The 12,879-nt window shown below is 48.6% G+C and overlaps 1 protein-coding gene across 5 annotated transcripts; it reads left to right on the top strand.

Moving 5' to 3' along the window:
* Positions 1–2,751: 2,751 nt before the first annotated feature.
* On the top strand, positions 2,752–12,271 carry ANXA9 (annexin A9). Of its 5 annotated transcripts, XM_047847859.1 has the most exons (15): positions 2,752–2,816; positions 3,130–3,207; positions 3,325–3,447; positions 3,938–4,023; positions 4,205–4,301; positions 4,872–4,966; positions 5,169–5,282; positions 5,503–5,593; positions 6,559–6,638; positions 6,823–6,882; positions 7,422–7,506; positions 7,649–7,744; positions 7,828–7,886; positions 11,530–11,652; positions 11,889–12,271. In XM_047847859.1, the coding sequence occupies exons 4-15, from the start codon at positions 3,949–3,951 to the stop codon at positions 11,949–11,951; spliced, it is 1,038 nt and encodes a 345-aa protein (XP_047703815.1). In that variant the 5' UTR covers positions 2,752–2,816; positions 3,130–3,207; positions 3,325–3,447; positions 3,938–3,948; the 3' UTR covers positions 11,952–12,271. The 5 variants fall into 5 exon arrangements, with proteins under 5 accessions (XP_047703815.1, XP_047703818.1, XP_047703819.1 ...); XM_047847862.1 differs by lacking the exon at positions 3,325–3,447 and having other exon boundaries at positions 2,755–2,816; XM_047847863.1 differs by lacking the exons at positions 2,752–2,816; positions 11,889–12,271 and adding an exon at positions 11,252–11,287 and having other exon boundaries at positions 2,876–3,207.
* Positions 12,272–12,879: the final 608 nt, after the last annotated feature.

Here is a 12,879-nt window from a genome sequence, read left to right as displayed (position 1 = left end):
CAAGGATTTTGCAGAAAAGCAATATGGAGTTGGAGTTGAACCAATATTCATGAGTCAACAGCTGAGTCTCTATATATTACTGCTTATCCCCTATATATTCCACTAAGAAGGGCCCCAAATCAGCCATGCCCTCATCTAAGTGATGAAGAAAACACAGAAGTTGGGAGACCTGGATCTTGTTCCAAGCCATGGCCCTTGGGAAGTCACTCCACCTCCTGAATCAGTAACAAGAGTGGGGTAGGCTAATCACCTCCAACAACCCCTCCTCTCTGAAATTCTAAAAGTTGAGAGCATGGGGGTGAAAAGTGGTTAGTAAATCAAAAAACAACCTCGATCTGACCCTGGAATTGAACAAAACAAAACGCCAGGACCAAAGGAGTGAGATTCCAGCAAGTTTCAGTGGAGCAGTTGTAAATGCATTTCACACACTCCCTCCTTGAACTTCTGGGCCACGAGGACTACTCTTCCACCATGCGGCTCAGGTTTGGCCTGCATTCTTCAAATATGGGGTTCAGCCTTGCTCATCTGCCAGGAATCCCTTGCAGAATTTTGGACTGGGGAAACAAAAGCCCTCTCTCTCCCTTCATCTTCCTCTAAGCCTACTTGGAACATGTGCCCAGAAGAGACACATGGGCAGAGAAGGGTACAGAAGGTCAAAGACATGGGACCAGAGCTGCAAAGCCACTGTATGGCGGTAACCCAGACTAGGTAGTCTCCTACAAGTGTCTTGAGGTCTCAGAGTGTGCAGGGGTGGGGGTGGGGGGTGCCGGTGTCTGCTGGAGGCTCTTCTTTTGATCCTGCCTGCCCACCAAGTCCACCTAGGAACCTGGTGTCCTCCAGAGACTCCACTTCCCAACAAGTGAGCAAACGGAGCCCCTGGAGATCTGTGGGCGGAGCCAGTGCCTTGGAGACCTCTAGTGGCCACTAGGGGGCTCCCGGCTCCCGGTGGCTTCTAATGCCCTCCTGTGGCCAGATTGAAGATTGGCAAGATAGAAGTTGCAGAAGAGAGCCAAGACTGGACTCCTAAGGGAGACAAGTTAACAAAAACAGTTACCATTATAAAATAACATTATAGCAATATTTATTGTTTTTTTAATGTTTATTTATTTTTGAGAGAGAGAGAGGCACAGAGTGTGAGCAGGGGAGGGGCAGAGAGAAAGGGCGACACAGAATCTGAAGCAGGCTCCAGGCTCTGAGCACAGAGCGTGACGTGGGGCTCGAACCCACGAGCTGTGAGATCATGACCTGAGCCGAAGTCGGACACCCAACCGACTGAGCCACCCAGGCGCCCCTCAGTATTTATTGTTATGTATTGGTTAACATTTTGACATGTGTACCTACTGCTTTGTGCAGCAGCCCTCTTCTAAAGTGCTCTACATGTATTTATTTAATTCTCACAATAGCTTATAATATAAACACTATTATTACCTCTTGTTTCAACAATGAGGAAACCAAGCACAGAAGGGTTGAAATAATTGCCCAGGTCACACAGCAGACTGGAATTCTAGTCTAAGTCTGTCTTGGGGTGTCTCAGTGGCTCAGTCGGTTGAGTATCAGATTTCAGCTCAGGTCATGATCTCACTGTTTGTAGCTTCGAGCCCCACCCCCGTGCCTCACTCCCATTGCGCTCTGTGCTGACTGCTCAGATCCTGGAGCCTGCTTTGGATTCTGTGTCTCCCTCTCTCTGCCCCTTCCCCTCTCACTCTCTCTGTCTCTTGAAAATGAACAAATGTAATAAAACAAGTTAAAATTTAAAAAATAGTAATAATAAAATAAAAAATAAATAAAAGAAAATGAACAAATGTCAAAAAAAAAATCATCTAAGAAGTCTGACTCCAGGACCTTTGCTTATAATCACCATGCTGAAACTGAGTCCAATTTTCCAGGTTTCCAAGGAATTACAGAATGCTCAGTTAAATCACAATTTCAGATAAACCACAAATAATTTGTTTACATAAGTATCTCCCATGAAACAGTTGGGTCAGACTTAATACCAACAAATTATTTGTTGTTTACCTGAAATTCTAATTTAACTGGGTATCCTGTATTTTTAGTAAGTCTGGCAGCCTTGTTTTACAAGGCATTTTTCTCTGCCAAATGACATCACCCATATTACCTAATTTAATCCTCCCTGTAAGGCTATTCTCAGATGTCTAGGATGTCCCCTCCATACACTTCTCCCAATATTCCCATTTTTAAAAATGTTTTTAATGTGCCCAGCCCCTGCTTGACCTATCTAGGGAGGCAGGAAGGAAACGGCTCCTAGATAGACCCCAGGGAGCTGACTGGGAGTTAGTTTCCAGTGACTGCCTGCTCAGGAGCCCCTCAGGCTCCCCAAGGCTGTTTACCAGCTGTTCCCTGCACTGACGACTTTGACCCCAGCTGCTGGGGTTGCATCACTTACAGCTACAACATCTCTGGCAGCCAAAAGGCAACAGAAGCAATCTAAGACACAGGGACCCAGGGAGCCTCTCCCATCTCCCTGTTGCCTTTTGGGAGTATGATGCTCTTGTCCACAGGGAACACCCTTTGCATTTTTCTCTCTTGACTCTGCTGATCTGTTCCCCACCCTCTAATACCTGTGTTCTTCCTTCCCCACAGATATAAACAGTCCCCTGGCCCTTCCCAGTCAGGCTGGCTGGCTCTGATAAGGCAGTAGTAGTCAGGGACTTTGGGGGTTAGGAACCCCTCTGGGGTGCAGGCTGGGGTGCCCTGCTGGTATGTGCCCCAACAGGTTTTTCTCTATCAGCCTCAAAATCAGCCTAGAGCCTGTCTGACCTGTCCCCCCAGAGAGCTGGAGCCAGAGGCAGAGCCAGGTCAGAAGCTGGATTTAGAGACTAGGTTTTTACGGTCCCTCCTGGCCCCACAGGGAGAGCAAGGCACAAGGCCTCTTGTGTCTTCTCAACTGCTGAGAGGCTGAGAGGCTGAGCAGGCCTCCGTGGGCTGAGGCCGGGGCCCCTGGGAGGAAAGATGCTCTGTGGGGAGGGGTTTACACGGGGGACCAGGTACAGCTTGGTCCTCTCCCACATTTGGGAGGGGCCAGAGCTAGAGGCGACAGCTGAGCTGGGCTGCCAGGGAGGTCATCTGACTGGCTGCCCGGCCTGGGCTGACACGCCCCTTCTCCTCTAGCAGGCCACACAGAAGTTGGTGTCCACACAGGCAGCCGCCAGGCTGTGACGACTGCCACCTCGCCTCCAGCACCTCTGGGTAAGCACCGGAACCTGGGCCCTCGTGTTGGAGGAGGTGGGGAAATCTGGATGATCCCATGGGAGAGGGAGAAAGGAGTTTTCCTTTTCTAGTGTGGGTGCTTCCTCCCTTGTCTAGGCACCCAAGTGCCCACAAGAACACATATATACATCAGCTCAGAGAGTGCACCTGCTTACCTAAAGATCCCTGCCAGAGACGCCAAGGGTGAAAGGCCAAAGGTGAAAGGCCGGTGGCAGGCAGGTAGCCTGGGGGGCAGGGAACAGGGGCTGACTTGTGGGCTGGGGCTGAAGGTGAGGAGGTGTTTTAGGAGTTGTTGTCTCCCACGCCACATACTTAAACCTACCACCTTGCCTCACCTCCCCTGCGCCACCCCAGGAACACCTAGCCAGTCTACGGGAAGGAAGGGATGTGGCTCTCAGAAGGGGGTCATGCACCTGAGTCCAAAGTTTGGGAGCCATGGAGTCAGGGAGGGTTTGTTGAGGGCTAGCTCCAGCAGCATTCCTGACCAGTCCTTGCTTCCTGAAGGAGGGGTGAGAGCTGGGAAAGAAGGGGGCTCCCCTCCTACCCTTCTACTTGTGCTCTCAAAGCTGCCAAGCAAGTCGATACTCTCTTTTTCTGCAAAAGGGGAAAGAAAGCATGGGAGGTGAGCCCCGGGGTCTGGGGGTCATAAAGAGGCCCAAGGGGCCAGGAGGCTCTCCTCAGTTGGCTCCCATTTCCCTCCCTGGCATAGCCAGTGACACCATGTCTGTGACCAGCGGGAAGACAAGACCATCCCTGACCCAGGAGATCCTCAGCCACCTGGGCCTTGCCAACAAGGTAGGGGCTGTAATGGTTGGAATCATTGTTGGTGTATCAACTGCAGGGCAATGAGAGGATGGGGGACAAGAAAAGGGAGAGCAGGCCCTGAGACCCTGCCAAGGGCTGTGTTAAGGCCCTGGGGTAAGCGTGCACAGACTTGCGATGCTCCCCCCAACCCTCATCCCTCGTGCTCTTATAGACTGCAGCGTGGGGGACCCTGGGCACCCTCAGGACATTCTTGAGCTTCAGCGTGGACAAGGATGTGCAGAGGCTGCTGAGGGCAATTGCAAGCCAAGGTGAGCCCTTCTCCCTCTGCACCTGGGGCTCTTCCCTACAGGAACCAGTCTGCAGACCAAGAAGGAGCCAGGAAGGAGGAAGTGATGTTGTTCAATAAACGTTTGTGGAATGCCTTAATTCTTGTCCGTCAAGTACCGTGGTGGGTGTGTGGTTCCTATTCTCAGGACACTGCTGTGAGGTAAGGCTTATTTCCATTTTACAGATGAAGAAACAGTGAGACAAAGGGGCTGGCCCGAGGTCACATGGCTCACGAAGGCAGGGCCGGGCCGGGACTCTAATCCAAGTCTGTGATCCCCAGAGCCATCTCTCCCCCAGCATACCAGGCCACCTACACTTAATTCGGGGCCAGGTTCGCATGCCATTTTGGCATCTTATTCGCATCTTCTCGAGGCCAAATGGAAGTTGGGGTGACGCAGCCCCTGCCCCTGTCTTTCATGGCCCTTTCCTAGATCTCCATCTCTCCTCCTCTGGAGGCTTCCAGCGTGAGGAGGAAGGGGATCCCCCCCCCCCCCCGTAAAGACTCAGCTGGGTTGTGACCAGCTGATGGCCTAGCCCTCACCTCTGTTCAGGTGTGGACCGCAGCGCCATTGTGGGCGTGCTGACCAATCGGAGTAGGGAACAAAGACAGCTCATCTCTCGAGCCTTCCAGGAGCGCACCCAACAGGTGAGGCCACTGACTTCCCAGGAGCAGTGGACTGGGGTGAGAGGCCCCCCCGAAATCTTGGGGTGCAGCAGTACCAGCTGGAGGGGGGGTGGCTGGTGCTTCTGGCCTTAGATAAAAGCCAGCCAGATATTCCAAATGTCCCCCGCGCCTCAGGGACCTCCCCCTCATATCTTCTCCTCTGCCATGGGGCCATTTATCACAGGACCTGGTGAAGTCCCTGCAGGCAGCACTCTCTGGCAACCTCGAGAGGATGGTGATGGCTTTGCTGCAGCCTGCAGCCCATTTCGATGCCCAGGAATTGAGGACAGCTCTGAAGGTACCGGAAGAGGCTCTCTGGGTTTCTAGGAAATGAGGACACCATTGAAGGGAGGAGAGGGTTCACTGCCTGGCCTTTGCCCACTCCAGAGGTGTCCACTTGGCAGAGGCCCCCTTTAAACAACCCATATTGACCCTTAGAAGGACAAGGGGTCATCCTCTGCTCTCTGCCATACTGCCGACATGGCCCAGTCTCAGAGTGGCCTCCCAATTTCCCACAGAACCCAGGTTCCACTGAGGATGTGGCTGTGGAAATTCTTGCTACCCGAAGCCCACCCCAGCTGCAAGAGTGCCTGACAGTCTACAAACATAGTAAGAGCACGTAAGGAACATGGAGTGGGGGTGGGGTGGGTGACAGGTTAGGTAAGCCCTCTTGGAACCTGTCTGCCTCAGAGCTTTTCCCTTGGGGTCTCTCCCCCCACCCACCCTTACCGGTTCTCAGTCTCCCCAGGGTAAGAGCCAGATGTGATCATTAAAGAAAGAGAAGCAGTGATTAACCATCTTAGTCTGGGGCCCCAGGGCAGATCCCAAGGTAATGACAATGTTGGGCGCTATGATAGCCCCAAGGGTGCCCATGTCATCTTCTCAACCCCTTCCTGATTCTGCCATCATATCACATCCCAGACTGAATGGAACCTTGCTACAGCTGAGGTGGGGGGGGGAGTACTTCTCCCTAAGTCATGAGTGTTACCCCTCAGGCCCTTGCTTGGCTGCCACATGGCTCACCCACTAATTGCTGACTGGCCTTTTCTCACCATCTTAGCAAGCCCCCCCCCCCCCTTTTTCTTGCTTTCCCCAATTTTCCTTTGATGTCCATTCTTGGCCTGTCTTAATCCCTCTCCTACCTCTTTCACTTCTTGCTTCTGTCTTTCTTTTCCCCTTCTCTTTTGTCTTTCACGTCTTCACATCTTTCCTCCCGGATCACTTCTCTGTGCCGCCAGTGAGAGGACCGGGTCCTAGCCATCTGGCCTCATAATGTAGGTTTCCCTATCCCCCTTGACTACCTGGCTACTACTTGAATCACGGACACTTCCTGCCCAGGGCAGGTTGGCTCCTGGAGATAAGGCTACTCCACTAAGTAGGGCATGGGTTACTCACAGTTTAGGGATGTTTTCAGGGTACCCACGATGGTGCTTCTGCCTTACATCCTGGGAACTACCGGCCATCAAGCTACCCCAAGCAGGGGCTGGCAGTAGGCACAGTGGGTTGGGCATTTGACAGAATATCTACACTGGAAAAAATTGGGAGGATTCAGAGAGCTCCTGACCCTACCCCAGATTTCCAGTTGGAGGTGGAGAAGGACATCAAATCTGAGACCAGTGGCATCTTGCGGGAACTGCTCCTGGCCCTGGCTAAGGTGAGGGGGACTGGCCTGCAGGGGAGGGAGTTATACTGCCAGGGAAGGGGCTGGGGTGGGGTGGGGAGCATTGCAATGGTATAATTAAGGAGAGAAGGCTTTGGGAGGAGAACAGGCTGGGGTCAGTTTGCCTGGAGATAAAAAGCTACCCCTCAAAGAGTCCTCCTGAGAGAGTTTCTCATAGGGGGCCCGTGAGAGCTATTCTGGAATCATTGACTACAACCTGGTGGAGGACGATGTCCAGGTGAGCGGGGGTGAGGAGTCCGCACAGCCACGCACGTAAGAAACCCTCCCCCACCATATCCTAGAGCCAGTGACCTATGTACCCACTTGTCCTGCAGACCTCTCCTTGCCTGGGGGAAGGAGTCCTTAGTGACATGTGAGGACATGACCTGTTGGGTAGTAACCATCTGAAGCCTTTTCACTCCTTTAGCCTCTGACTCTTGAACTCCCAGGAAGTGAGTCCGTCACAGATGACCGTTCTCTTAGGCATTTGGGTGGGGGAACCCTCCTCACACCTTTCCTTGTAGATCATTGAATTCCTTGAGTGCCAGGATTTCCCCAAATTGGGGAACTGAGCTGTCAGGGCAGAGCCTCTGTCTTAGCCCTATTCCTTTTTGTTTGCTTGTTTTAACCATAAATAAAAGCAACTACTTTACACTTTCAAATAAGCATTTCTACTCTGAATCCTGTTCCCATCATCATGATGATGGATTCTGGGAACATCACAACCGTGGCTCCCCAGCCCCCAAACAAGGATCCTGATTTACTCCTCCCTCCCAGGCATTAAAGCAGGCTGAAGGGGCCGGCACAGAGGGCACATGGGTCATAATATTCACGCAGAGAAATCCTGAACACCTTGTCCGAGGTACACACGGGACGTCTGGTCCTCCCAGCTTACTCTAATGATGAACTTTGGCTGAGGAAGGTGGGGAGGGCTCATCCTTCTCTGTGATAATCACCCCCTGCTCTCATTTATCTTTCTGACTACTTCCCACACACACCACAAGTGTTCGATCAGTACCAGCGGTGCAGTGGGCACGAGCTAGAGAAGACCATCCAGAACATTTTCCACGGAGATGACCAGGCGGCTCTGCTCAGCCTAGGTAGGACCTGCTCAGGACATGTGGGGTAGGGTGCTCACCTGGCATGGGGAGCCATCCCCCCACTGTTCTCTCCTTGCTTGCAGTCTCCGTGATCAAGAACACACCGCTGTACTTTGCTGATAAACTCCATCAAGCCCTCCAGGTGAGACGGACACTTCTTTTCCCTCCCTTTGGAACAAAAACCAGGGTGGGGTGGCAGGGAGGACAACTTCTGGGCAAGAGAGAGGAAGTTTCACGATTTTGCTAATGTAACAATCTCATATTTGTTTTATAATCATAAAGCCGCTCTCTTTTCCTAGGTTTACTAACTGTCTTGTCAATAGCAGAGGATTGAGCTGTGGTTAGAGCTAAATTAGTCGAAGCAAAACAGCACTAAGGCTAAAATTTTGGCCTAATTGGTGTTAGATGGCCAAACATAGATATAAATTTGCTCTATAAGACAGCATCTTGTCCAATTTCAGTGGTGGCCAGAATAATGATGGTGATAATGCTAGCAAGAATGGTGACAAGAGCCAGCATTTCTTGGGTGCTCATTGTGTCCCAGGGCCTATGCTGAGCTTGTGACACACATTTCAATTAATCTTCATGGTCACATTCCATCCCTGTTTTATAGATGAAAAAATTGAGGTACAGAGAGGCTAAGTTCTTTGCCCAAGGTCACACAGCTAATAAATCATACAGGCTTCCTACAAAACTCATATGTTAACACATAACACTGTATGTTAACTCTACTGGAATTTAAACACAATTAAACACACATACACACACACAATGGTCCCAGAGGACATTTAACTGCCATGTGTCAAATCATAGTCTATACCATAGGTGTTGGTCTATACTATAAGCTATACCATAAGAGTTCTTAGCATCCAGGACCACCTTTTCCACTCTGGTCGGACTTTGTTCCATATTGTCCACACTTAAGTTGGTGATGTTGGTTTGGGTAATTTAATAAACAGAATCCAATCATTCTACTCACTGAGCTAGGTCTCCTATTAGTATAAATGTCCCCTGAAACCTACAAATAAAAAAACTCACCCCAATTCTTAAGAAGATAAAAGCAGTTATCATTTTGGTAGATGGCATAGCTTCATGAGGACTGTTTGAGAAACCATCATGCCTTATTGACAGCTATTCAAAAGACAGTACGTATATGCCCTTATTTTATCATCAATGGAGATTTCCATTGTATTTATCCCATGAAGTCTGTACTATTGTATTGAGCCAACACTAAGACCGATTTGAAGAGTTTGGTTATCTGTCTAAATTCTTGTTATAAAAACAAATTTGAATCCTAGCAGTAAATGATTGTAATGTATTTAGACTATAGGACCCATACTCTTGGATATAAATGCCAGGTTGACCCTTAGAAGTAGAAGTCAAAAAATAATATAGGCCTGTTTTTCTGAAAACTTTTTTATTTTTTTAAAAATTTTAAGTTTATTTATTTATTTTGATAGAGAAAGTACAAGTCGGGGAGGGGCAGAGAGAGGGAGAGAGAGAATCCCAAGCAAGCTCTGCACTGTCAGCGTGGAACTCGATACGGGGCTCGAACCCACGAATCGTGAGATCATGACCTGTGCTGGCTGAAGTCAGATGCCTAACTGACTGAGCCACCCAGGTGCCCTGAAAACTTTTTTTAAAAAGGAAAAACTCAATCAGATGCTTCTATCTTATTCTCTTATGAGAAATATGTGAAAACATAGATTGTGACAAATATTTATTCAGAGAAGTGACCTTCAGTGAAGGCTGATTCAGGAAAATTCGGACCAATATGAACCATACAATGAATTTTCATTAAAAGAGCCTAAAGAGGGGGCAGGCACCTTGGTGGCTCAGTCGGTTAAGCGTCTGACTTCAGCTCAGGTTATGATCTCATGTTTTGTGGGCTCAAGCCCACCGTTGGGCTCTGTGCTGACAGATGGGAGTCTGGATCCTGCTTCTGATTCTGTGTTCCCTCTCTCTGCCCCTCCCCTGCTCCTGCTCTGTCTCTCAAAAATAAATAAATCAACATTAAAAAGAAAAGAAAAAACATAATCCTTTATCATAATACAAAATTGGTGATATATGAAATTTAAGATAAAGTAGCCACTAGGCACACTGACAATGAGATCATGAGTCCAGATGAAATATGGCATCCTGTTGTTACTTCCTCATTTTCCTTTCTATTTTTTTCATGGGAACTTATGATCTGTGTTGATGCCATAAGTATGGGTGTCAGGCAGTTCTGGGAAGGGTCTTATGAGTCAAGCAACAGGAAACTCTGGGAAAGGGGCTCATAGGAAATAGTGACTGCACCAGTGCACATTTTTTATTTAGAAATCTGTCATGGTTACACATTTATTATAATCAGTTATAATTCAATTTGATACTGTATTGTACCTCTGTTATTTCTAAACAGAATCCTCCATTACCTTCTTTAACCAAAAGGCAGGAGGCTTGGTACAGGTTTAGGAGGAAGAGAATGATGCTGAACCCCAGGGGTCCAACCAGGAGAAACTGATAGATACAGATGAGGATGTGAGGTGGCCCTGGGAGGTCAGGATTCAAACCAGAAGGCACATGACCCTGCTCCCTATCAGAACCCCATCAATTCAGTTTGGGGATAGGCTGGGTATATGCTCCTTGGACATTCACTAAATTGGAAGTTATAAAGTTCCTGGCTTTCATGCTGTAAGTCTTTATAGGTAGCAAGTCTTTCCTATCCTTTTTATATTTTTCATTTTTCCAAGTCTGGGTTTATTTCAAAATTATAAAGATTTATATGTTATTTTTTATTACATATAATAGCACATATAATACAATTATATGGATTTTATTACTTTATATGTATTTTGTTACATAAAGTACAAATACTTATTACATATAACAAGCAATTTTTAGCTTAAAGTAAAAACTTTCACATTTAAAGTTTAAAAAAAAGATATTGGGAAAAAATTAGAAAAAAAGGGGGGCTGGGCGCCTGGGTGGCTCAGTTGGTTAAGTGTCTGACTTTAGCTCAGGTCACCATCTCTCATGGCTTGTGAGTTTAAGCCCCACATCGGGCTCTATGCTGACAGCTCAGAGCCTGGAGCCTGCTTCAGATTCTGTGTCTCCCTCTCTCTCTGCCCTCCCCCACTACACTCTGTCTCTGTCTTTCAAAAATAAATAAACATTAAAAAAAATTTTTTTTAATAAATAAAGCACGTACCAGCTAATACACCAGTACTTCCAAGGGTGTAAAACGCTGCAAAAAGCTTTATGCCACCAGGAAACTACAGCAATCCAGTTCCACAGATAGAGAAGAAAATGCTGCACGTGAATCGAATGAGAAACCATTTCAATCTGGTGCTGAACCTAAGGAACGAGGAATCCAGGACCTGTGTGGTCAGGCCCTGCTCCTGGGAGTCCTGGCGGCTCAGGACCTTCTCCACGGCCCCGCTCCCCTGCAGCTTCTGATTTTTTTTTTTTTTTTTTTTTTTTTTTTTTGTCCGTGCCTTTGGGGCTGCTCACCACTGAACTCTTGAGGAATGAGACTCTAAGCTAGAGGCCTGGCCAGGAACGGTGGGTACACGGCCAGAACAACACCTACCCCAACTGCTCCCAGAGACTCCTCTTTCCTGCTGCATCATCTTCCACGAGGATGGACAAAGAGACAAATTTTGCTCCTAGATAATGCACACGTCTCTTTTCCCTGCACTCACACCTTGCTTCCCCTTTCTAGAGTAATTTACCTTGCTGTCCAGTCTCTGCTCTGTGAGAATCTTACTACCAACCTCTCTCCATTCTGTTTCACTCTCTACCAGGACATGGGGCCCAATTACCAAGTCCTGATGCGCATCCTTATCTCTCGAAGTGAGACTGACCTTCTAAGCATCCGAGCTGAGTTCAAAAAGAAATTTGGGAAGTCCCTCTACTCTTCTCTCCAGGTGAGACTTGGCTAGTTCTTGACCTGGAGCCTCAGAGCTTCGCCCCTCACTGCCACTCTGCCCTCACTGCACACGGCAGAGTGTATTTACACCCTTGGAGAACTCATGAGTCTTTGGTTAATTTAGTACAGAAATCTTGACATCAGATAGTTGTGGGCCAGCACAAGGGAGGAAACAGAGTGCCTGGGCCATGGTGGCAGTGGGGTCTTTCTAACACTTGACTCTCTTGTCTACAGGATGCAGTGAAAGGGGACTGCCGGTCTGCCCTACTAGCCCTGTGCAGGGCTGAAGACCTTTGAGACCTCCTTGCCCTCCCTGCCCCACCACAGACATTCAAGGATATGAGATCCCCATGTTTGGCTGGGCCTGCAGGAAACCAGCTGGGTTCCAAATAAGATAACCCCTCACTGAACACCACATGCTCCAGCTTCTTGTGGAGGCTAGAATTTGAAGTTTCTTTCAAGTCCCTTAATTTCTTCATCTCAAAGTGAGGTCTATATGTGGGTCCCCTAGCTCTGTCCTGGGTATAGACATCTCTTTGATGGTTTCTGCCCTATTCATCCTTCCAGTACCCTGGCCAGAACATCTCACTGATTCTTGAATTCTTTTGGCAAACCTCGCTGTTGTTTGTGTGCCCTGATTAGAGTTTGGGTGGAGCAGGACATGGGCTGGGAGGAGGTCTTGAAGTTGGAGGTGCCTTTGATGTGCACTTGCATATGCAACAGGGATCCTGTTTGACACTCCAGTGCTGCAGTAAGCAATAAGCCCCTCCCCTCAAGGTCCCCCCTTCCCCCCATTATTCTCTCTTCCCCAGGAAATTTCAGGCAAAGAAACAGAAACAGGAGCCAGAACGAGGTCAGAAATGGTCAGAAGTAGCAAAGAACCATCTGATCGCGCTGCCCTCTCCTGCCTGGAAAGTCTTATGTTAAGGGAGCACAACCCCCAAATTGCATCTGTCCAAAGCAGGGACTTGGAAACCCACCTCCCAAACTGGATTCCCATTGAAGATCTATCAAAGACTGATAAACAGAAACAAAAAAAAAAGAAACAAAAACACCAGGCTTTGGTTCCCCCTGCTGGCCCTATTAGAAATGACAAGCAAAGCACACGCCACCCCCCCCCCCCATCCCGCCCCACACCTCTTTACCCCACCCACCCCACCTTTTTGCATTCCTTAATTGGGTCAAATACTTAACCTGACTGCTGCAGGGCAAGGCAAACAACAGA

This window comes from Prionailurus viverrinus, unplaced genomic scaffold (assembly GCF_022837055.1).
Source record: "Prionailurus viverrinus isolate Anna unplaced genomic scaffold, UM_Priviv_1.0 scaffold_50, whole genome shotgun sequence".
NCBI lineage: Eukaryota > Metazoa > Chordata > Mammalia > Carnivora > Felidae > Prionailurus > Prionailurus viverrinus.
This window is presented reverse-complemented; position numbering and strand designations above follow the sequence as displayed.